Consider the following 24190-nt stretch of genomic DNA (forward strand, 5'->3'; position numbering starts at 1 on the left):
AACTAATGGCCACTGTAACCTTTAAATTACTATCATTAAAAACACACGTACTACGCCAAAGTTCCGCAGTTCAAACTGTGGAGAAGGCTGTTTCTGCTGTTACCAGCTAGCATCACCTCTTAGTTAAGTGATTATGACACACAATGCAGTAAGCAAGCAAAAAACACTCACTTCTATTAGTGCCACTTGGAAACAGAGCACAGTCGCAGAGCTGTGTTCCCAAGTACTTAAAGCCACCTGGCCAGGAGAAAGCTCTCAAAGTGCCCCCTAGCGACTACTGATTTTTTAAGAGAGCAATAAATGGAACAGTATTGTTCTCATTTCAGCAATGAATAGATGCTATAAAACAACAGGCTGCTTCTTGCTAAGACCTCCACCTCTTTCGTTTCCACTTCAGAAGATTTAAGGACAGAACACTCCGTAGGATGGGCACAAATGTCTCTGATGGGGAAATGGTGATTTTTAACCTCTTTTACAGCATACTAGGGGGGTCCACAGGTATGTAGGTAAGCATACAGGTCAGAAAACAGAAAAAAAGGCATATTTTATTTTACAAGCACTCCAGATACTTGCCTGCACCACAGCATATATCATTGAGAATAATATGCAAATCAGCACTCACAGAACTGGATTCCATGATATACTTCCTAAAGCTTATAAATGCTTGGTGAAACAGGCGAGCTGCAAAAAAAAGGAACAAAGTAAATGTGACTGAGATCACAAAACCGTATTTGTAAATGCCCAACAAAACACTGAAGTAGTCCATTAAAAACCTATACCTTAACATGAGATATTACAAGTAGATATAAAGGTTATTTGAACCAAGCAACAGAGACAACCTAAACAAGATCAGATCTACGTAATACCATAACCGGATAAAAAGAGATTTCACATTAAAAAAAAAAAAAAAAATCTTAGAACATTTTCTTACCATCTAATCCATTTTCTGCTCCGAGTCTTTGGATTTCTTTTCTTTTGTAGAACTTATTTAAGTTTTTTAGAACTTCACCTGCAGAAACAGGGTAACATTTTTTTTAGTTTACTCAAATTTAAATCAATTCTGCTGACCCGAAGATCATAGCTCATAGTCTCATTACTTTGGAGGGAGGGAGTCTTTGTCATGCTGAACAGACTCAAATGATTTCTCCCTAAATTAAACACAATCAATGATTGAGCCTATTGTGAAAAAGGACAATCTTAAACCGCAGCAGAGTAAGAACTGCCATGAAGACGAAGTCAGCATTTGAGAGACACTCTCCCTCGTACTTGATGGGAAAGCATAAAGGTGGGAACCTGCAGCCAACATGTTATGGAACAAACTAAGTAAGGTTTTGGGGTGTTTTTTGTTTGCTTTTTATCAGCACCTATCAGAAAACAGTAAATCTGCTTAAACCACTTGGTGACAGCTTTTACTAAACATCCTGAGAGACCTTCTTTCCCTCCACACTGCTTCCAAGACACACTCTCCAGAAAGGCCAGGCAAACCAGATTCAGTATTCTTCCTATTTCTCAGGTTAAATAAAGGAGAAGAAAACTTAACAGACTTTCTTCAAATACATCACAAGTTACTCAGATTTGTTTGTATAAAATCTCTCATTATAAAGTTATTAATAAATGCTTTCCCTCCCCTGAAAGGCAAGTTCAGAGTGGCAACAAAACTGTATTTCCTAATGTACACTCTGAATTTAGTTTATTAAATGTTAGTTAAATCACAGTGGCAAAACTGTGTCCCCTCCCCATCTATACAGATCAGAAATTCACACCAACCTAGCAAATATCATGAGCACCTATCATGAACTTACGTTAGTCTCCAAATTCAATTCTACAAACCCTACATTATAAAACGTTAGGACTGGTACTGCAGCACACCACTGGTCTGCTAGCACAAGTCACTGAACACAACACTGCCAAAGCTCTACTCTCTGCAATTAAATCCATAACTTTCTGAAGTCCCTGCCATGACATGGAAAGCTTCCCATGAGATCAACTTTGCCTCTCTTTCTAGAAAACTACACTCTAGAACAGAGAAAACCCACTTTGCATAACGAAGATCATCAGGTGATAAGAATATGGCAAAGTTCAACTGCAAGCAAAGCCAGAAGCACAAGAGCAGTGGCTACAACCCACACCCCATGCATGGTTACAGTAGTCTATTAACGGATTAACCTACAGTCTGAAATGTTCACAAAGGTAACTAAGCAAGATTGTCAGCAGGCTTACATTTACTACGTAGACATCCATACTCTCATCAGAAAATGTTTAGGGGCCCAGAAATCAAAGACAGATTGGAAAACACTACATTAAAAGAAAGCACGGGGCTCAATTCTCTTCAGAGATTCCATAAGAAGTAATAACAGTTAACACATCATCAGCCACATATCTAAATTCACAACCTACTGGCCTTACTACAAGATTAAAAGGTCAATGCCAGAACATTTGTTACTATCCAAGGCAACATGACATTGGGACCATCACAGCCCTCAACATCCAAGGTCACGATCCTTCTGAAGCACAAATACTTGTCTTAACAATAAGGTATACCAAAACAAAACAAAGCTGGCATTGCAGTCCAACTAGACATGCCCACATTAGCTTAATCCAACTGCACATAGTACTATTTCTGCAGCAACAGCTAGCAATCAAGGCACATACTCAGGAGATCTGTGTCCTACATCTACCATTACCCTTTTTACCATTCAATTCTGTTTTAAGATTTCCCTTTCTTTACCATTCCCTCATTCTAGAACAGTATTTTAGCTCTTACTCCTCAATTACTTTGACTTCTCAGAAGCATTTTTTAAGGTTCTCTGTAAAAAGACGGCCTGACTCTGCCGTTAAGTTCAGAAATTACACAGCTACTCTCCAACGTATCAGGTTCACTTAGATGTTTCAGCCCTATTTGCAGGAAGACTTTTCAGTCACTTTCCTGCATCTGAGACAACAACAGTCCATTTCAGTAAGCCTGTATGCTACCACTGGGGCAGATGAACTGTTTTATTTTAAAATTCCTCCAGAACTATTAGACTTCTATTGTCCAGTCCAAGTAACCTTGTGCATCTAACTACTCCACTTATTCAGGCACCTCCTGTTTCTGACGCATGAATTGCTGACAACCACCTCGTCTTTCCTAGCTTATATTTCTCACCAGTACGCAGAGCCCCATGGTCTGACAACTGAAGTCACAGAACTGACACTCGACAACTGAGCATTAGGGCTCCAAATCAACAACCATATCAAAGATCCTGTGAAGCCACATGGCACAAAGTGCTGATCTTTCATACAGTAGATTTTTCTGTTTACATTTATTTAAAAATTGTTAATGGATCATCTCCATACCAGGAAGCTCACATTCAAACCAAACCTAATTTGTGCTGCCCACTGACTTGGCAACTTTCAGGCCTGGTACTGAAGATCATGAAGCCAGGTACCAATCTTTCAACCTCTGTACTGATAGCAGATCACTTACCTTTACAACATCTTCTCTCATTGCTCTTCATGCTCCTTTCTTTTGATACTACATGCATAAGCAGACCTCATGTCCCTTTCACCTTCCTATCTAATTTTAACATCACAGTTTCTTTTTTTCTTTTTTTTTTACATAACGGCTCCTTAGATATTTCACTATAATGTGCTCGTGTTTTACTTAGTCACTCAACAATTAGCTTGTTCAAGGAGGCAATCATACAAAGGGGTTAGCAAACACCTACTTAGATCTTAAATCATTCCATCATACAGTAATTTCATACTGTTCTATTGTAATGCACATAGCAATGCGCATTTGGGCTTTTCACAACAAGGACATCACCATCACACAAATATATCAGAAACATTACTAATATAAAAGCAATGAAAGGCTACAGAAAGACATATTCTGCCATAATCTCTGTAAGAAAAGCTCAATAGCAAAGCTCATTCTACCCGTAACCTACTCGATGCACCAAAATTGAAAGCATACATCACCACTCATAAGGATCCACTTCCTACAAAGTCATAGAAAACAGATGCAGCCGTGAAGGAATTCCACTAGACGCCATTAAGCGGCAGGTTTTGGTAGAAAGGTTTTGCAAAAGTAAGTTTCTAAAAAGGCTTCTGTTATACTGACAGTGTTTGACTAGTGTGAAAACTACAAGCACTGTCTCACTTTAGCAAGTAACAAGCTAACAAGGGGATTCATACTGGAATTATGCACACTGTAAGTAACAAAGTTTCTTCACAAGCTGAAATCAGAAAGCCTGTAAACAGAAATTCGTCTTTACTGAACCTAGTTTAGCATTTGACAGTAGAATCTGACAGAGCACCTTCATTCAAACTATTAAAAAAAACAGATGCATGATACTGCGTGTGGTCACAATCCGAGGCAGGGATGCAGAGGAAGACTATTTCATAAAAAAAGAATGGATGATATTTGCTAAGGAAGGTCTCATTCAGTTTCCCTTTTAACATTATTGATGGGATTCAAAGTACAAAATTACTGACAGCACTACAGGCCAACAAGCCAGATGAGCACCATACTGGTCACCTGGCTGGTATTCCTTGCAAGCCTTACATGAAAAAACTTCAGGCTATTTGAAGTAGTTAATTTTCACCTGCGGGAACATAAATAGTTTTAGCCAATCTGTTCTCTCCCAACAATTTAGCAGAGACCAAACAGAATCTATATTTATTTTCCCAGAGCATTTTAGTTGTAGTTTGAAGAAATCGAACATAACCACTTATCTAATAAACGAGACAACGAGTAACGTACAAGTAAGATGTCACCATTCATATTTACTGGCATCTGAGGAATGCACTACTAATTTAAGCCGACACTCAAAGACAAGTCTGAAAACACCACAGAATTTTTTTGCATTACAGCTGTTCAGGATTTTTTCCTCCTAGCTAGGCTTTTTAGCTGTCAGGGCCAGGTATTCTTTTCTCAAGGGCTCTGAACAAGTGAAGATCATTTTCCCATGTTTCCTATACCTAGGGTTAATACAAATAATATGCCATCAGAACACTCAATTAGGAGAACATATAAAGAAAAAAAGTTTCCATTTACACTCTCAATGCTTCGCGACCACCAAACATCAAAAAGGAGCAAGAACTTGTTTCTTATTTATCAAGTCTTTAAACATAGTGTTCTGGCACAGCTAGATAAAATAAGACCATTCCTGAGCAGAAGACCGAACACGGGTGAAGAATGAACAGGATGTATGTTTCATAATTAAAGAAAGCACTGAAAAAGCAGTTACAACTCACTCAATGGTTCTTGAGACATAACTACAGACAAAGACATCAAAGAACAGAAGTGTAGAGCATCTATAGGTCAACAACAGAATTTCTTCTCTGTTTGCACTTAGATGTCAAAAAAATTAACGTGTCAAGTAAAATGGCAGGATATATACCTAGCAGATACCTAAAAGAAAAACATAAAACGTTGAGAAAGATGTCGTTTTACTTCAGGGCTGAAGTTCAAACTCCTATTCTGCTTCTGACATACTCAGCAGCTCTCATAACACAGAGGGCACTGAAGCAGAGAGGTCTTGACACAGCTTTCCCAGTTGATACACAGAAACCTACACTTAACATTTACTCGCTCATACTTTAAGATGTGCAAACCCAAGAACGCACACACAGACCTGCACTGTTCTAACTGAGAGTTTAACTGAAGTTTCTAACACCGGTGGCCAATAACTAGAAATACTGAATGCTTTGCCCAATTTTGATCTAGGCACATTCACACATGGACGATGCTCCTCTGTCTATAACACCAATATTTGAGAAAACGATGACTTCTAAGGTTAAGACACAGTTAGAGTTCCGGAACGCCACAAGATTTCAGTTTAGCTGTGGGACCTGCCCCCACACCAAGCACCTTTATCCTGACCGCGCCGAAATAGGGAGTGGAGGAACTGGGCCGACAGATGTAATTTCCACACAGGGCACGCCTAATGGGCCTTGGTAAAAACCTCACTATCGGTCGCATGACCGCACCTGACAGCTTTCACCCCACTTGCACCTTCGCGGGCACGAGCAGCCGCACCGGTCAGACAAGCCGCAAGGAAAGACCCCCTGCTCAAGAGATAAAACCCCAGGAAACAACCCGAAGGGACGGGCGGAGCGGCGGGCCCCGGGGGGGAGGCCAGTCAACGCCCGCCCACAGGGCTCAGGCGGCCGCCCGGCGGGGCCCGCCGGTTCCTCTCAGCCCTCGCAAGGACCCGGCTGCCGCGGCCCGAGGGAGCCAGCCCCGCAGGCGCGGGCAGAGGGGCACCAGGCCTCCACTCCCGGCGGGAAGAGGGCGGGCAAGGCCCGCGCCGCCCCTCCCCGGCGCCTCACGGTCCTTGCCCAACGGCCGCCCGCACTCACCCTTGTCGAGGGGCCGCGTAAGCTCGGCGCCCACGTCTTCCTCGGCCCCGTCGCCGACGGGCTTCAGCGGCACGGGCACGAAGAGAGAGGTGTCGGGGGCCCGGGAGCTGCCGTCCCCGCCGACGGAGGAGGAAGAGGAGGAGGACGCGGCGGCGGGGCGTAGCCGGGCGGCGGCGGCCCCCCCATGGCGGAGGACGAGCCCCGCGCGCGCCGGGAGCCGCAGGAGCGGCCACGCGCACCGCCTCATCGGCAGCGAAGGGCAGCGGCGGCGGCGCCGGGCTCGCGCGTCATCGCGCGGCGACCGCCCGCCCTCCGCCGCCGCGCACGCGCAGCACCGCCCCCGTGCCGGCGGCCCGCAGCACCGGAACCCGCCGCCGCGCGCCCAGGCGGAAACGGCGTCAGAGACCGCGCCGCGGCCGGGCGCCCCCGTCCCGCCGCCGCCCGGCTGCAGAGGGCAGAGCCAATCACCACAGAGGAGGCGGACGTTAGTGAGAATACAGCTGTTTTAATTCAAAGAGCAGCTCGGTATGTTTCCCGTTTATTATACGTGGTTGCACAATCTGAGGCTGGTTAAATACAATCAAGTTTTCGAAATCTCTCAGAATCATTTCCAGGTTACAACATGCAAGTGACCATGAAAATATTTGGCTTTTTACTTTATTCTTTAGATTTCTGAACAGGCACTTACACGAGGGAGTTAAATTTGCTCTCAGAGATATCCACGTTAGAAGTACCCTAGCATAAAGTACACAGAGGCTTTGTCTGCTTTATCAAAGTGCCACAGTAATAACACAGTTCTTACAGAAACGTAATTCAATTATTTACTTACTCATAAAGTAAGGTTACCAGTGACACTTGCACCGGAGTTGAGAAGTCTTGGTTTAAAGGCCAAGTGAACCACAACCGCAAGGAGCCTTCCACGCAGCAGGCGTCGTTTTATACCCAAGCCACGCATCTGGTAACAGACTACGTGCTCAGTTGTGAACAGATGAAGGCCCACTCCTTTAAGCTCTTTCCTCAAAACACTAAATGCCTACGAGATGATTAAAGACAAACGATCTGCTGTGCCAGATAAGCTTCTAACAGTTTTAAGGCCTGCCTGGCTTCAAAATACCTTTCCAGAAGACCACAAAAAGCTCGTTTGCCCTCATAGCAGGCCCAGACGGACTAGGAGGAGGATGCCCTTCGAGGACGTTTTGCCTCTCTTGTCAGGACAGCGAGGAGACAGACTGTGAAGACAGTGGAAGCGTGAAGCCAGGAGGAACCACAGAGTTTCATGTATTTGCAAAATAATCGTCACCAGCATCTATTTCATCAATAAGAGATAATTACGTTCAAATGGTTTGCCCGCTCACCACCTGAAGGTAAAATGATGACAACATCTCTACAGTCACTAGTTACTGGGCAACGAACCCCCAAAAGTCAGGAGTGACTCACGTGAAAGCCTTAGAGAAGTACGGTAGAGAGCAAATTGGGGGAGGGAGGGCAAAGATGCTTCCTAACATTCTTTGCTACTGACAGATTCAAAGCTGCTTAGAAACCTTGGTAAGGTGTCTGAAGGCTCCACAGTTATCATAGTCACAGTGCATATACATGCAGTTTCAGTTAAACCCTGTCTAACATAGTAATTAGAAGTCTTAGGACAAATTCACCATCAACCTTGATTTTTAGTGTGATTTAGTCAATTGTGTCTTACTGTAGTTTAAAAACAAAAACAAACACAAATAAGCAACATTGGAAAGAAACATGCAATAAACAACATGAGAGAAGGGAAATGCTTTAGTCTACACTGTATAAGTGATCAGCAAAAAAAAAAATCAAATATACCAGCCTACCATGCATGGAAATAACTAGATTTAAGCTTATGCATATCCAAGTGCATACAACATCATCAAATAAAAGTTAATGTGCAGTATAAAATAGTAGCTTAAGAAAGTTCCAGTGTTTGAGAAAGCACTTTATTTTAAATGTATATACATACTTGAATGTTTAACTGAAGAATGCTTTAGTAGTATGGTAAATGCAGCACTGCAAGATGAAGGAAGACAGTTGTAATGGGAATTTTGGCCTTCTTTTCCCACAGGCTGCTGCCATCTTTAACCTGCTGAAGCATCACAAAGTTTTTCACCTTATACCAGTTCACATTTCGGGTTGCTCAGCAGATGCTTGTGATTCTGGAGACTCAAATCGCTGGTGAAAGTTTGTTCGTTGTTTCCTCAGCTTCTCAGGAGCTTTTCTCCATAAAATTATTTCCTGTTTGAGGAAGCAAACACTTTTGAAACCACCATTTACCATTAAGCCAGCAGAATCAAGTATCTTAAGTTCCTGATAGGCAAAGACTTTGGGGGGGGGGGGGGGTGGGAAACACCACAAAACACCTCTGCATCCCCATTACTTACAGAATAGTGCAGGACATACGGAAAGTAACAGAAAGATGACACAATTAAGTTTACGTATTTAGTTACTGCCTGAACACTTTATCGATCTTGAGCAGTCACCTCTTCCTTAACAATCCTACTCCCCACTCTAATGGTATTAAAGTGTCCAAGAAATTTTTCTTCCTCCCTTTCTCAAAATCCAAAGCCCATCCATAGCCATTGTATGCTCCACCTACCTTTTGTTTTCCATATTTAATTATATTGCTTTGTCTATTATTTAGAAGGAAGATTCTGATCTAATCCACATAGGTTCATTCCAGTGATGCTCTTCACTATTCCTTTCCTCAGCATGTCCTCAGCTTTCATTATGTTTTCAGTCAAATGTCTTAACCCTTATTATAATTTTGCAATTTTGAACTTGGGCTAATTCTGGGAGGGGAATCTATCTGCAGCAGTTTAAGCTAGCAAGCAAATGCATGCACCCGTTACTCATTTTACCCACAAAGTGTTTTGTCTGGATATTCACAATGCGAGGTTGTTTTGTGGCACTGAGCATCCTATCCTTGCTGAAATAGTACCCACCACACCATCCCCTTGGCTCCTTTTTGCAAGCTAACATTTTCTATACAGTTTCCAATACATTCACCAGCAGAAATGCTTAAGCCATTACTGAAGCACAGGTGGCTTCTAATGTGTTGAACATTCAAAGCAGTATGCACAACAGCCCAGACAGTTCTGCAACAAGACTGACCATACCTGTTGTTTGAAGTATCGTCTGTCTTCTTCATCCACAAGCACAAGATTTAAGAAGTACCTCACCGAAAATTTTTTGTTCACATCCCTCATAGTTGGAGTTGGGTCATAGCCTGCTAAGAACAGTCTTATAGGAATCGATTCACCTTAAAAAAAGAAAGTTGCAATTAGTTCCTTAAAACTGGTTGTCATTAATGCAGTTTCAGAAGACATACAAAGTAAAGGCAGTTTCCCAAGCACTGTCTGTGCCCCCATCCTTGGTTTAAAAAAAAAAGAAAAAACCCACCACAAACAACACTGAGCACAGAGGCAAGTGTGAAATCAAAAGTGGGAACACTTTCTCAGTGGAAGCATGGTACCCAGGCAAGACAAAAGGATCAGTGTCTTGAATTCTCTAGAGGTGGTCTACACCATGGAGTCAGGTTTGAACCGAAGTGATAGAAGGATCAGTCATAGAATTTCCAATGGTAAATAAAGGGTAAGAATTACTAGGATCCCAAGTGAAATGCCTTAAGTCGATGAAAATATCTGCTTTGAATAGGAAAATCCACTATCATTTCAGCAACCCAAGGCAAAGCATGCTTTCTCCAAGAAAAATTTATACAAGTCATCTCCTCTCCTCCAGACTTTTTTTTTTAAATACAGTTTTAACTCAAAAATGCTTACCCTTTAAAACAAGGACAGTTATTTACCTTTAACTGGTGCACCATCCATTATTTCATACTTTGCAATGGTTTCAGTCTCTGTTGTGGTACTGGGTCCTGGTGAAACAAGCTTTCTGTGAGAACACATGCTTCAATTTTAAACATTTACAAAGCTTTATCACAGCAATTTCTACTCCGCAGCATTTACATTACACAACACTGCATTTTTTGCTTTTGTCTTGCATAAAAGTTACACACAGCTAAAGCAAGCAAAACCCTCTCCCAGGCAAAGCATCTCCTTCTTACTCTCTCCTCCCCACGCTGACACAGAAGAGGCAGTAGCCAGCCCTTCAAAGGAGCCCTGGGTACGCAGGCTTTAAATAAGGGACGAGCATGCAGGGTAGGACTTGTGAAACAGTTCTGTTTAGCAGGCAGTGCTAGCGACTGATACTTTCGGCCATGATCAGACTAGAAACCTGATGGGTTATCAGCCAGCACAAGAGCCACCTTTCTCCAGAGCCTAGGATGAAGAAGCCAGAGTACCTAACTTAGCCACAAAAGCCAACAATAAAGTAGAGCTTTCTGCCCTTCCTCTGTTGCTATGGAGGCTTTTTCATTCTCCATGCAAGCAGCTCACTGGGGCCCCAGCCACTGGGGAACAAAGACACGAGCCACAAGCTCTTACTGCCTTCCTAATTCAAGGGCGTGCAAGCCTGATCTGCAATAATCAAGGTGTTTCTGCCTCAAAGCCTCTTGATATGCCCATCATACCAGTTTTAGGCTGACTGAAAATGACACATTTCTACAACATGAGAGATTCACACTAATCTTTACCAAGCCCACTTTACCAGCTAATATCGGCAGAGGCAAGGGGGCCTTCAGGATGCATTTTGCACCTTTTCCATTGCTCTTTATGTATCAATGCTGCTTAAACTGCTGCACATTTATGCACGAGTTCCATTAACAATGGTTCACATTTGTGAAGCTAGCCCAACATTTGCAATCTGAGAACAATGCCACAGACCTTAGGTGAGGTTGACTACTAAGTATGATTACCAAAGCACAAAATGCAAATGGTAGTCAAACACCAGTGAGAAGGAAGCACATGGAGCACCAGTTTAGCCAAAGCTGCAACTATTGACTTCACTCTCCAGGTTTGCATAAGGCTCAACAGGCATACAAGCTGCCACTTCTTTTGGACTTTGTATCTCTTACCAATTCCAGTAATCTCCTTTTTGATCAGCTGCAACTCCATGTGCTGAATTTTTATTCTCACTAAGAGGAAATAAATTTTTCCAACAATCACATCCTTTAAGTGATACCTTTAAAAGAACAGAATGGGGGTTTTCATTAAAGAATAAAGACAACTTTTACACCTTCTTGAAAACACGTTATACAGGCAATTACCTTATCTGGACTGTTAATTACTCAGAGCTTGCTTCCGCACTGAGCTAAGCCTCTCAGCCAGAGCAGTGCAATTAGCACCTTTCCATCACTGCACTATTAGTAAAGGAAGTACTGTAGTTATATTCAAAAAGCTTAAATGCAGAAATCAAGTCTTAAATATTTGCTAGTGACCTTCCTACTAGTACTGAAGGCAGAACAGACAAGTATTCCTCAGAAAAAGACCCACTGTGTAACTAGTAACCAAACAGCTCAATACAATAATCATTGAAAATGTTGCTTTACATTTTAAGTCTCCAGATGCCAGGTTGTTCATCAAATATTGCATACTCTACCTTTTTATCCCAAGATATTTACCTGAATGCACTTTGTTCTAAATGGCACTTACTTTGACTTGTTGTATTCAAACTCTATATGAAGACAGTCTTCAATGCCTACTTCCATTTTAATGGAGTTGTTTACATCTGGGTACGTAGCAAGCTGGTGAACAATCAGATCATATTCTTTCACCAAGTCTGACAGCCGTCTCACTATTGTTACTTTTAGAAAATACCTACGAAGAAAGCCACCAAGTTAGCCATAATTATTCAGAATTGCATAAGTAAAAGCCCTTAAGTTCTGAAGTACACATATTCTTTGAAAGATGAGTACATTCTCTTAAGACTAAGCAGAAAAGAATAAGACACCAAAATAGAAGACAAGACACTTATAGGTGGAAATGTGGAGGGGGGGTTGATTGGTTGTGTTTGTGGGTTTTTTGTTTGTTTTTTGGTTTGTTTTGTTTGTTTGTTTTTAAAGGAGAGCCCTGGACTGTTTTCACTTGATTAAACTGAAAGAATTTGGTCTACACAAACACCACCAAGCAATTCCAAATAAAGTAGAAAAGACTACATTATAACACAATCTTAACAACTCCAATCAAGCCACACCAGCTACTGGCTGTTACGTGTCCGATTTGAAATCCAAAAGGAGGAAGCGGGGGAAGGGGACAGCATAATTGCTACATTATGAATTTGCTGCAGGGGCGGAGGGAAGAGAAGGCTTAACAGTTACAAACCTCAGTCTGACGTTGGCACCAATGTAAGATTCATATGGCTTCTCAACCTGCATGAATTCAAAGTCATAGCTTCTGTTTTGGGTCAGTTCTCCAGGTAAGGCCAGTTCTTTCACTAAGTTTACAAATTCATGAGTATTGCTTTTGTCATTGAAGAGCTCTAAAGTTGAGGAAGTTAAAGGAAAACATGTTTCAGTGTTTCTTTTTAGCAAACAAAATTGCCTCTAATTTTGCAGGAGCAGGTGGGAGAGGACAACAGAAGCAATTAATTTAAGTTGCACATATTTGACCAAATGTTTTATGCAGTTTTTCAAAGTTATCTTCAGTTTCAGCAACCTACAGTAAACATTCCTTAAGAGCTAACTGCAATGAACAGAACACGTATTTGAAGCTTCACTAGCATGGCATCTTTTCTTAATGACAGTGTAGCTAGCTTCAATAAGTACTTCTTGCCTTGCATTCTCTGTAATTAGCACTGCCCGATCGTGGCTTCCAGCATTTATTGCTGAAGGGACAAAAATCTAAGCAACATCAAGACTGTCTCATTTAGAACAGGCCAGTGATCCCAACTGGTATCTCGCAGATCAACACCTATATGGTTTATTATTATTACTAGTCTACAATCAAATGGCTTATGACCACTGGTCTCAGTTAGTCATTTGGAAACAAGTTCTTAATACACATGCACAGACACACCAGTTTCACAGCAACGGTATCCCCTGTCCCCAGAGCAGTGTTGTCATTATTCATCCCTAGATCTATGTCATGCAATTCTCACCAAGATAAAAACTTAGAAAGTTAGAAAAAAATTAACATTACCATAGAAAAAATCCAAATGCTTTAGTATATAGAAACAATCTTCTCTACAATTCACAACTGAAAATATCAGCTACGAACATTAGTGGTAGTTGGTTTTACAGAGGCTGAAGCTTTTCAGAAGAGAAAAAATGAACCAAGCGCACCAACTCCACAGTTTATCATTGCCAATTTGATAGAAACCAATACTATCTAGTAACTTCTTATTTTCTAATATGACTACAAATTATCTAAGGTGTACTTTGTTTGCTATAGCAAACATTTACATAATACAATGTTTATTTACTATTGCATATCCAATACTTTTTGTGCCAGTCAGAAAAGTTGTACTCTGAAGAGCTCGTTTAAAATATGTCTTTGACATGCAGCTGGAGCTAGTCTCCAAGCAGCGCAGAGACAGATCACACTACTGGGATGCTTTTTGTATTACTGTATTAAAACTTGAACGGATGCAAGAAAACATGGACAAGTACAAAAAGCAGTAGCTTAAACCAATTCCGCATAACTCTGCGGATTTCTAAACAGTAGCACAACGGAAAGTCCCAGAAACACACAAAATTCAAGAAATACTACATCAAATTAAAGTCATTCAGAGAATAAAATTTATGCAGAGTAGATGAAGAACAGCCTATACAGCTATTAGAGGACAACAGACTAAATGAAGCTGACATATGTAAAGTCCATTTTTCCCTCCTTTAAATGCCTCATTCCCACCACAATGCTGCTTTATTCTGAAAGTTTGCTTTTACAGCCCCACCGATCAAAACCTCAAAGCATAAAGCAGCAGGCATCAGAACTCAGTCATACCTGCTACGTAACAGTTCAGACATAGGGTGCTGGAGCCTACTGACTGATCAGAAATAGAGAATTTGTGAAATTCCAATCCAAGGCAATTGTATGAGGCAGAAATTTGAAGACTTACTTCCAAGGGGAACAATAATGCAAACAGCCCTCTTACAGACGGAAGGAATTTTAGCATCAGCCTAAGGGTGCAGAAGTTCTTGAGTGGTAAGAAGTTTGATGTCATCAAGATTCTTTATAGTTCAAATCTAACCAGACTTAGATACAGTTATAAAAAATTACATTTTTCATGTCAATACCACATTGTCTTGCTAAAAAGCACAGAGACCCTCTGAAGCTTCAATACTATTTTATGTTAACAGTATACAACCATGTTTTAGAAAACCAACGACCAAAGAATTATTTCAGAAGTGTTTTCCTATAGGCTGACCCATCATTTCTCTTCTATGCTTCTTCTCTTTCAGAGCCAGAATTAAACGACAAGAATTAAGTCTGTCACAGTACGTACACCTGGCATTTTGGCTTGGAACCTTAAATATAGGCAAAACAAGGCACAAGCAGAAAAAGAAAAAAATTACATCAGGATCATTCATCATCTATAGTCAAAGGGAAGACTGTGTTTTAGTTAAAAATGAATAGTCTGAAATATATGAAGCAGAAACCATGTGTACCGTAGTCACAAGTTTCGTTTTTAGAAATCTCTAGTGGTTCTTAACCAAACTCTTAACCAGTCTTGAGACAGACAGAATACTCGCCATCCCAGTTCCCCCTCCCACGTACACATCCTCCCTCCCAATGATTTTCTGACTAGCACAAATTAGTACATCACTTGCGTTAAAATGATTAGTATATAATCTTCCTTTGGCCCTTGTCATCCACTAACCCGATCAGGTTGCAATTTTTGAGCCAAACTGCTGACACAGTCAAAAGTGCAAAGTTCCATAACTCACACGCACCTAACATCCCTTTTATAGCTTCAAAACTCACCAATTTGTCCTACAAATTCAATTCTAATTCCTTGGTGCTCTAGTCTCTTCCCATGCTGCTTAAACGAGACGTTCACCTACCAAGGCAAAAAAAACACCGGTTAAAACTTTTCAACGCTTTCACTCCAATACACAATGTTATTAGAAAGAAAGTACGTTACTACATGCCTATGAAAACCGAGACCTCTTCTCAACAGCACTCTCTGAGCTTGAACGCAACCAAATCAAACAGCTGATTAGGAAATTAAGCATTACCCAGGTGCCACTAAAGCATTTAAGAAAAATCTAATCATCCACGAGACTGAATTTAATACGTAAGCTTGAAACTTTTGAGTCCCAAAATAAAGAATCTAAGCCAGAGCTTCAGTAGAGATCGCATAAGCCAGTCATGACCCCCTTGCCATCTTTGAAGGCAGAGAGCTTCAAAGCATCTTCTGACAGTCACATTTGGAAGTCCAAAAAAGAAATGCGTTCCTTTCAAGTCAAGTGAACTTAAGTCCCTTCCTCAGCAGATAGCTAAGTATTGGTGTTAGAGAAGTCAATGAAAAATAATGGATAATGAAGCCTACTATCAAGATCTGCATTTGTGAATTTGATTCTCGCTATCAGACCTTGCCTCGCAAGGAAAGATTCCATTAGGTTACTTTCTATGGAAACATGTAAATATTAAGCATATATAATGTTTCCTTATGAAGTAGTGATGACCAGAGAAATTCCTGTACCTTAAAATCCAGTACATCGTTGATATCTAAGTAGGAAGTAAACCACTTGAATAATCTATCTTTGTGGTGAAAAGAAGGAGAGGTAGGGGGAAGTTGTCCAATAAATTACTGGTCTTCCAGACCTCCTCATCCCACTGTGCTTGTGTTAGCCAAAACTCATCAGGCACCTCTCAGGTGTTGCTGATACAAGCAAGAAGTGCTCAGGCCAGTGAACATACAAATGCTAGTTCCCTCAGTTTTCCAAGTTTGAGGCCCATCTTGTCAGAGTTCTACATCCATCAAACAATCTTTCCAGAGAACCAAGATCTTAGCATGGAAAGATACTCAGTGATAATAGGGCGGTCAAGATCAAAGTAGGTATTTAGAAGTCAATCTCAGAACCCAATACCTGGTTCATGTTTCTTGGAGGAAGAGCAAATCGTAACAGAAATATTCAGAGAATGAGAACGGCTCCAGTAAAACCAGAGTGATGGCAAGGAGTTCCTAGGTGCAATCCCAAAAGCAGAGGAATCCCTCTGGCACTCTCAACTTCTTTCTTTTTTTCCCAACAATTTGGAAAACAGTTCTTGTCAACTCCTGTTGACTCAGCAGCCAGCTGCACTTAATATGTTGCTCCTCTGATGCAATTCCAGAAAACAATTCAGGGCATGAAACGTAAGTCTTAGCTTACAGGGTATGTAAAGCAGGTTGGCTGCACCAGCCAAAAATTACTGTGACATGTGTCAGGTTGTGGATTTTGGAGTTCAAGGGGAAGGGGAAGCAGGGGGATCCAGCCTGGAATAGTTTTCTTATCAGAAGCAACGATAGGATTGCACATGGTTGCACAAAAACCTTATTCATAAATACAAGATCACTGGAAACAAATAGCTACTATTCAAATCGTTCAGTCTTACCTGTTGCCTGAATTACTATGGTTAAAAAGACCATATATAGGAAGACATTGAAATTACAGCTCTTGCTTATATCAGATTTTCATGTAATTTCCTATATGCATGTGCATGCCAGAATCAGTACAGTAATTAATAGCCACTGTAAAAAAAAAAAGAAAAAATTTACCTTTCCTGAAACAGATTCTCCATCATAGAAGAGAAAATGCTTTTCTACTTTACCATCTTCTGTTTTGATTTCTGCTGTTTTTCGTGTTTCAGCATCATTAAGAATAACATCAATCTCACAACCAGGACCAAAAAAGCCTCCAAGAAAACTCTGGAATAAGAAGAATTAGATAAGTTACTACACAGCAGACACTCAATTTTAAACGCAATATTTACCTGCAGCCGTACACTACACATTGGTCAAAAACATTTGTGCTCCCATGAAGTTAAAGCCATTATGTATTAGAGACCCAAGAAACAGCGATGATAAGACAGCTGTCCATCTAGCAAATAATTGAAATCAGGTCAGTAACAAGCAGTAACAGCTCTTACAAAAAACAATGTTTATTAAAAAGTACACAGTGTAATTACCATTATTACTACTACACTAAAATACTAACAAATGTTTAAAACATTACTGTTGCAAACAACTTTGGTTTTTGTCACTGCAAAGTTTCCAATCACTGATTTCACTTCAAAAAAACTAATAATTTTTAAATCACACTTAAAAAAAAAAATCTTTTTAACAAATTTATTCCATCTGGTTTAGGATTTCAGATATTATGCCAAAAACTACATGTTGCTTTATACCCACTCTAACTCACTGCATAAACAGCAGTAACAAGGATGATCAGAAGTAGGAGGAATAACAGAGCAAAGTAGGGTGAAAAGGAACAACAACAGGGGATGTAACACAAGGCCTAAAGCATCCCCCGGGTTGGCGAAAGGGAACAGGAACTTCTATTTGCTGCCTCTTCCTACGCCCCATAGTTCTCTTAGCCAACGAAGAGAGCACTAGCAGGTTCAAGAGGCAGTGGTTCTTTGTACAATCTATGTTAGCTACACAACTCTGTCATCAGATAGAGTGGATGTTACAAGTTTACCCATAATACTGCTCCAGACACCAATCCATTACAAGCATTAAATGTTTGTCCTCACCTTACAACAGCATTCTCTAGGCACGAACTTTTGACCAGCATCAAACACCAGAAACTAAGAGAGACCATCCTTTGACCTCACACAAACATTTCTTACAAGAAATTGCAAAACACGTTAGCGACTTTATGGGAAACTCAACAAGATTAGTACAAAAGCCTCCATTTTCTCCTAAGAATTAGGCACTAATCTGCTTTGATGTACTAAAGCAGACAACACTTCACTAGTTCAGTGTGATTTTGGGGTTTTTTGGAGGAATTGTATTATGTTCTCAAATTAGAGCATCTGCTTCAACTAGACGAATTTGGTATACATAAAACAGACATTCTCACTTCACCAATTTAATCTCAAAAATTGAGTAAGAATACATTTCAAGACATTCTGGGGACCTGAAGTTTGAAATGTAGCATTAATAACAAAAAGTCTAGAAGGAAGTTTGATCTGAATGTTGCTGCCTAGCAGCAGGAACATCGAGTGGCTTTTGCTTACCCCTACAAGTCAAGCAAAGACATGGCGCAATTTTGAGCTATAAAACAGCTACTCACACAAGACTAACCGACTTCGTATTTGTTCAGATAGCAAGCGGCCCTAGTTCAATCCACAAAGATATATATAACTGACTGAAACCTACTTATATCTACTTCACATTCTCACAGGAAAGCAGAAGCAGATGACCCACAAGGTGGTCAAAGTAAGACTGAATGGTCCTCCAGGTCTCTGCCAAGCACATATTTGCATTAATTGCTGAAACAAGAAATAAAAGTTTTTTCTTTAACGTCTGCACACTAGAACAAACGATTCTTGATTTTTGGCTCCTGGGGAAGGGGGGAAAGAGAAAGAAGAAAGTTTCAACAAGAATTCCAAATCTTTAGGCTATTTTTAAACTGTTACACAGATTACTTTCAGGCATGCCCATATTTTTTTCCTCAAAAATTCTGCATTCGTTCCCCAGATTAGCCTTATACTCCTTTTTCCCCCAAGCAAACAAGGAAGCACGTTACCTTTAAATAAACATTATACAAGACAGTCTCACAGTACCTTCCAAATTATGAAGCTGTACCATCCTTTAAAGCAGTCAGCCAGAACTAACACTGGTAACACATCACTTCTCAAGACACTACATATGAATATTTCAACTGTACCCTCTTAGAGATTAGCCATGATCTCATCCAGAGAGGACAAGAACATATGGAATAAAGAAATCAGCAGCTGGTAGCTCCTCCAGTTGCTATCGAAGATACTGCTGCGGGGAAACTATGCAAAACAAGAAGTATTTTAAGAAGCCATCATATGGCTTATTATGTTACAGCTTAAGAAAATGAAGACCGAGAACTAAGGTTTTCAGAAGCTGGCCAAACACTAAGCTATGTTCTTGATTTCATGCAAAAGGCAGATGCTGAGGATTTTGCTACATCAGGACCAAAATCAATCTGCACTCAGCCCTTATGTGTTATAGCTGTACTAAAGGACTTGTAGGACTCCCAGCAGCTGATAACGAGTGCAGAAATCCCAGCCTCAGCTCCACATGGAGCCCTAAAAAGCTTCTGCACGTCCAACAGAGACACATGTTAAGGAATCCACATGCTTCAGAAACTCTAAGTGCACTGATCTAGCTGATTCTTTGAAATACATATTTTCTTAAATCTATACTTCACAGCACACCAAGAACTTTGCCTAGGCCAAGCCTGCTAAGCACAAAGTGGCCGCTATTTCACTAGCCCTGACGGATTACCACCAACCGCTGTCATTTTAAGCGCTGCCTTACAGGACTGCTGAAAGATTTACTTATGTTTCCAGGACTATCACATGCACTTTCCCCAAAGCCTCACCGACAGCAGCTGTGTAGGAAAAACGGAAGCTGAGTTTCATGACTAAACCCCGTATTGGCGAGGGCATGTGCGCACAGAGGAGAAGCAAGGCAACGTTCCAAGCATTAATCCACAAATTATACTAAAAACACCCCAAACCTTTGTTTTTCGCCCGCTGTTTTGCCAGCTCTCCCCCGAGCCCGCCCCGCACAGCAGCAGCTCCCGCGGGGAGGCCGCCACCGCCTCCCTCCCCGGCGCGACCCCACCCGCCGCGGGGCGGCCGCCGCCAGGCCCGGGCGCAGCTCGGGGCGAGGCGGGCGGCGGGGAGCAGCGCCGCTGCGTGACGCAGGCCGGGCAGGGGGCGGCCAGGCCGACGGCGGGGGTGCCGCTGCTGGTCACCGGGCGCTCCGCGGCCGGGCCGGGGACGAGAGGAGGGACAACCGGCGGCGCCGGCGGGCAGACCGCGCTCGGCGGGGCGGCTCTCCTCACGCACAGCCCGGAGCCACAGGTGGAGAAGGGAAAGGAAGGGAAGAGGCACCGCCCGGCCCAGGCCGCCGCCTGAGGCGACGGGCGCGCGCGGAGCGGCGGTTGGCGGATAACGGCCCGCGTAACGGCCGGCCGGCCGGCCGCGCCCCCCCCCCCCCCCCGCACTCACCATGGTGCGTGCCCCTCCGCGGCCGACGCGCGCCACCAGCACCAGCCGCCCCGGCCCGCGCCCCTGTCATGTGACCTTACAGCCCGCCACGCCACGCCCCCCCCGCCGCACGTGACCGCCCCCCCTTCCCGCTGCCGCCGCCGCCGCCGCCTGCTCCGTGCCCGCCGAGGGCCGGCCCCCGGGGGAGGGCGGGGCCGGGAGGAGGGGGTGGCGGCGCATGCGTGCTGCGGCGGGACGGCGCCGCCTAGCGGCCGGGAGGCGGCAGCGCGGGGGGGCGGACGTCTGACAGGAAATAACCGTTGGGGTCCCAAAACGTTTAGCAAGATTTTGTGCTTTTTTTTTTTTTTTTTTTTTTTAGGGAAACACGAGCAAGGAGGTGCGAGGCAGCCGCTCGGGCGGATTTTACATGATTAACTGAGTTTTGTAAAAGCGCAGGCGACTGCCACCACACAAAGGTTTTTAATTTATTACCCCTGGAGCGTGATAACATCCACACAGATCAGGCAGGGCCCCCAAAACCTGTTTTCCCCTGATTGGGGTGGCTGCCCCACCCCTAAAATGCAAAGAGCGAGTTCAGACCAAACACAGATTTTTCTGTAGCGAGTGAAAGCAATAAAGATCTTGAGGCAAACTTTTTATTAGTTTGGAGCTGGTTTAAAATCGCTTTGTGGCCATTGCGTCCAGTCAGGCACTGGGAAAGGGGTACAGGAGGCGAGGGAGGCCGACGTCTTCAGCCCTACAGGAGCAAATCCTCCTCCGTTAGCTTTTGCTTCAGCTCGCTGCCTCGTGGGCCCTCTAGGAAGACAGGCAGCTTCACCTCAGAGAAGCCATCACTGTCGCCGAGCCCTGACCCAGAGGCTGGCTCTGCTTCCACTGCGACATCAGACCCGGAGCCAGACTCCTCATCCAAGAGCGGAAATATGTTGCCCAGCTCCTGGTATCTCTTCATCCTGAAACACAGAGTGGCAGCTAGTTTATTCCAAATTTATTATTTTGTTTATGATCTCTTAAGTGAACACACCGAAGCCTCACGTTCCCATGGGTGAGCCACGCTGTGACAGGACTGTTGAGGCCGGGACAGGACTGTGATGGGAATACCAGACATTTTTGGGTGCTAGCATTAGTGACAAATGTGCGGCAAATGAACTTACAGGGACGGGTCTGCCATGGGAGGAAGGATCCTGTTGGCTCCGCCGGTGGGCATGTAAAACCAGGGCCCCTTCTCTTCGATGCAGTTAGTGGACCAGGAGTCAGGTCGGCATCTCACTCTCTTGTACCTTGCCTTCTGCATCGGAGCACCTGATCGAATCAGCCATGTGTTATTCACGGGGACCGGGACGTTATTCACCAGGACCTATTAACTTTATGAGCACCTAGTAAAGCTTAAAGGAGCGGAAGAAAGTAATTTGTGTGGCCGTGATTGCTCAACTGCTGAAAACTAAATTAACCCTGAAGACTTTTTTTAAATGGCTACTGATATCCTAAGTGACATCCTTGCTATCAGAGACATGGGGTGCATCTCGCACACGGCACCAGGAAGTCCGTGGGAATTAGAAATGGAAACCCCGTGAGAAACCACTGCCTTGTGCCAACGTCACAGCAGGGCTCATCCCCGGCTCGGGGCATGGCACGTCCACGGGTGACCTGCAGGCTTGGCCACCTGCAGCTCTCCCCAAAGCTGGTGGAGGTATCTCAAAATATCCTGGGGACAAGCCACCCCAGCGGAGAGCTGGCTCCTGTGCCCTCCCTTTCTCTGTTGGCTCCAGCGAGGGTCAGAGTGGACTCCCCTGTGGCTTTGCGTGCCTCAGCTCAGCCCCTTCAGGTTCAATGGGATGACTTTTGGTGGGAACGTCGGAAACTCAAGGTGTGCCAAGAGCCACCTGCTGCAGGAGCAGATTTGGGGATTATGCAGGCTCTCGGAGCACCTCGCCGGCAAAGAGATGGTTCAGGCATCTCCTAGACATGGCCCAGCATTACGTAAACCCACGGTTTCGGTTCTGGTGCCCCCCAGGTGCCCAATCGGGGCTGTCGCTAAAAAGCAGGTCTTCAAAAAATACCAAAAGGAGAAAATAACGGTCACATAGTAAAGATAAAAACAGCAGAATTTCGTCCTTCCTCTTGGTCTCATGTAATTAATTTGTTCTGAAGCTTCCTGGCGCATTCTCCCTCTGTTGGCACTTCATCTAGTTTTTTTCTCCATTTCTTGGGAATATCTTTCTGTAATTACACTTCTCTATTGCCCTATATATTTCCATAATGTACTAGATGACTTTCAGCTACCTCCTACACTCTCCTGTAAGAGAAAAAAGATCTCATGGGTATCGTTTCCTGCTCCTTTTACAGTGTATTCCTTTTTCATACTTATTTTCTTCTCAGCGTATTATTAAGAAGGTTTTTATTAATAACAGTGTCAACAAAATAAACAATTGAAGCTGAATAATTTGCAAATAAACAACAGACAAAAAGCAGGCCATAATCTCTCAAAGATCAACCTCCGAGTGGTAGGTACATAATGAAAGCCTATCACTATCACAGCCTTGGTCTGGGGACAAATTATACTGTACATGCTTGAAAAGCACTTCTCTCTCACAAGAAACAAATCCACAGGGTACATGTCATCATGAATCAACATTTCCTTTTAGTTGTTTTAGTGCTGCGTGTTGCAATTTCTCTGTACTGAATAAGCCGTTTAATTTCCTCATACTTACAACTAGTTTCCTTTCCTGCCTCCCCAAGAAAGGAGACCATAGTAGTTATGACATGGGAACTGTTACATACTTTGTCTGTAACCACATAACTGAATAACAGTAACTGGACCACTATGAAAGGGCCAGTTAAGAAAAAATATATTGAAATATATGGATTGAAAATATGCACCCATACAGCAACTTATTTTATGAAGTCTTTTTCTCATAGGGGCTGGGAAAAGGACACAGAAATGCTCCACTAGCAAAAAGCCCCTTTTCTTACCATTCCCCCTCCAGAAAACAATATATTAGCAAAACAGGTTTTCTGAGTAGATCTCAGTACCCCTCGAAGAAGGTCAGTTTGAAAAATTCAGAGGCTGCCTACTTGGCCTACACTGCATAGCCCAGAAAGAGGATTACCGAGAGAACAGCCGCCCCGTTTTACCTTGCGCTGTGTATCCCACAAAGAGGATTAAACAAATAGCCAGGAAAATCCTCCTGTTACATCTGATAAGGAGCTGCATTTTGGCCGGCATTCCCCCGCTCGCCACCAGCCTTCACACGGCTTCAAACTTCAGAAATACGACGGGGCGAGGAGATCGACTCTTAGAAAAGGTTTCCAAAACCTCAAACCCAACCCATAACCTGCGTCACCGCTTCCTGATTGACGGGAGTGAGACATGTACAGAAAAGTCCGGCACTCTGGCCTCCCGGCCTTCATCACTCCAAAAAAAAAAAGTCGCCACTGCCTTCGTCTCCAGTTTTGCCCGAGGAGAAAAGCAAACCCGGGACCAACCAGCCCGACTGAAGGCGCGTGCTGCCGGCAGCTTGTGGTCCAGGCCTGCATCCTGCCCAGCCCCTCCCTGGTGCTCAGCGGGCTCTGGGGCGTTTGCTCTTTCATCTGGAGAGAAAAAGCAACACTTTGCGTCCCCTGATTTTCAGCCAACTGCGTTTTGACATTGACACCGGCAGCGATTTTCCCTGCCTCAAGCCCATGTCAGTCCATCGCAAGGGTTAGGAGCTGCCTGTTTGTGGTCAGCGCAAGTTTCACTAACTGGGAAATAATCTTTTTCCACAAAAGTAAATTATCTCAAGAATCTCATGCCT

At 43.2% G+C, this 24190-nt stretch overlaps 3 protein-coding genes across 4 annotated transcripts in view; all 3 read right to left on the minus strand.

Moving 5' to 3' along the window:
- SUPV3L1 (Suv3 like RNA helicase) overlaps window positions 1–8459 on the minus strand; it is a 23353-nt gene extending 14894 nt beyond the window's left edge. The window contains exons 1-3 of one of the 2 annotated variants that reach the window (XM_087764077.1): window positions 8327–8459; window positions 932–1009; window positions 574–681 (exon numbers count right to left, since the gene is read on the minus strand). In XM_087764077.1, coding sequence (XP_087620203.1) covers window positions 574–637 — 64 coding nt within the window. In that variant the 5' untranslated portion in view covers window positions 638–681; window positions 932–1009; window positions 8327–8459. Of the gene's footprint in view, window positions 1–573; window positions 682–931; window positions 1010–6345; window positions 6798–8326 lie in introns of those variants that run through there. The other variant, XM_087764076.1, reaches the window with a different exon arrangement.
- VPS26A (VPS26 retromer complex component A) lies at window positions 6868–20374 on the minus strand (the record flags this gene model as incomplete). The annotated part of the gene is made up of 9 exons (XM_087766028.1): window positions 6868–8598; window positions 9480–9622; window positions 10169–10237; window positions 11336–11442; window positions 11913–12077; window positions 12582–12738; window positions 15183–15258; window positions 16960–17109; window positions 19901–20374. Coding segments are annotated over 9 exons (1455 nt in total), but the record flags the coding sequence as incomplete, so codon positions are not given.
- A 643-nt stretch (window positions 20375–21017) lies between these two features.
- SRGN (serglycin) lies at window positions 21018–23824 on the minus strand. The gene is made up of 3 exons (XM_009465999.2): window positions 23529–23824; window positions 21548–21695; window positions 21018–21346 (listed from the first exon to the last, which is right to left on the minus strand). Exons 1-3 carry the CDS (start codon window positions 23617–23619, stop codon window positions 21133–21135), a joined length of 453 nt encoding a protein of 150 aa, XP_009464274.1. The 5' UTR covers window positions 23620–23824; the 3' UTR covers window positions 21018–21132.
- Between the last annotated feature and the right edge of the window lie 366 nt (window positions 23825–24190).

This window comes from Nipponia nippon, unplaced genomic scaffold (assembly GCF_047370975.1).
Source record: "Nipponia nippon isolate SJK-2023a ecotype South Korea unplaced genomic scaffold, ASM4737097v1 scaffold_3, whole genome shotgun sequence".
Taxonomy (NCBI): domain Eukaryota; kingdom Metazoa; phylum Chordata; class Aves; order Pelecaniformes; family Threskiornithidae; genus Nipponia; species Nipponia nippon.

What these genes read in the sequence shown, in the direction of transcription:
- SRGN (XM_009465999.2), bottom strand. Translation starts at nt 23,619, where the DNA reads ATGCCGGCCAAAATGCAGCTCCTTATCAGATGTAACAGGAGGATTTTC. An exon ending in TGTGGGATACACAGCGCAAG is followed by an intron (nt 21,696 to 23,528) that starts GTAAAACGGGGC and finishes TGATTCGATCAG; the next exon opens with GTGCTCCGATGCAGAAGGCA. An exon ending in CCCATGGCAGACCCGTCCCT is followed by an intron (nt 21,347 to 21,547) that starts GTAAGTTCATTT and finishes TCTGTGTTTCAG; the next exon opens with GATGAAGAGATACCAGGAGC.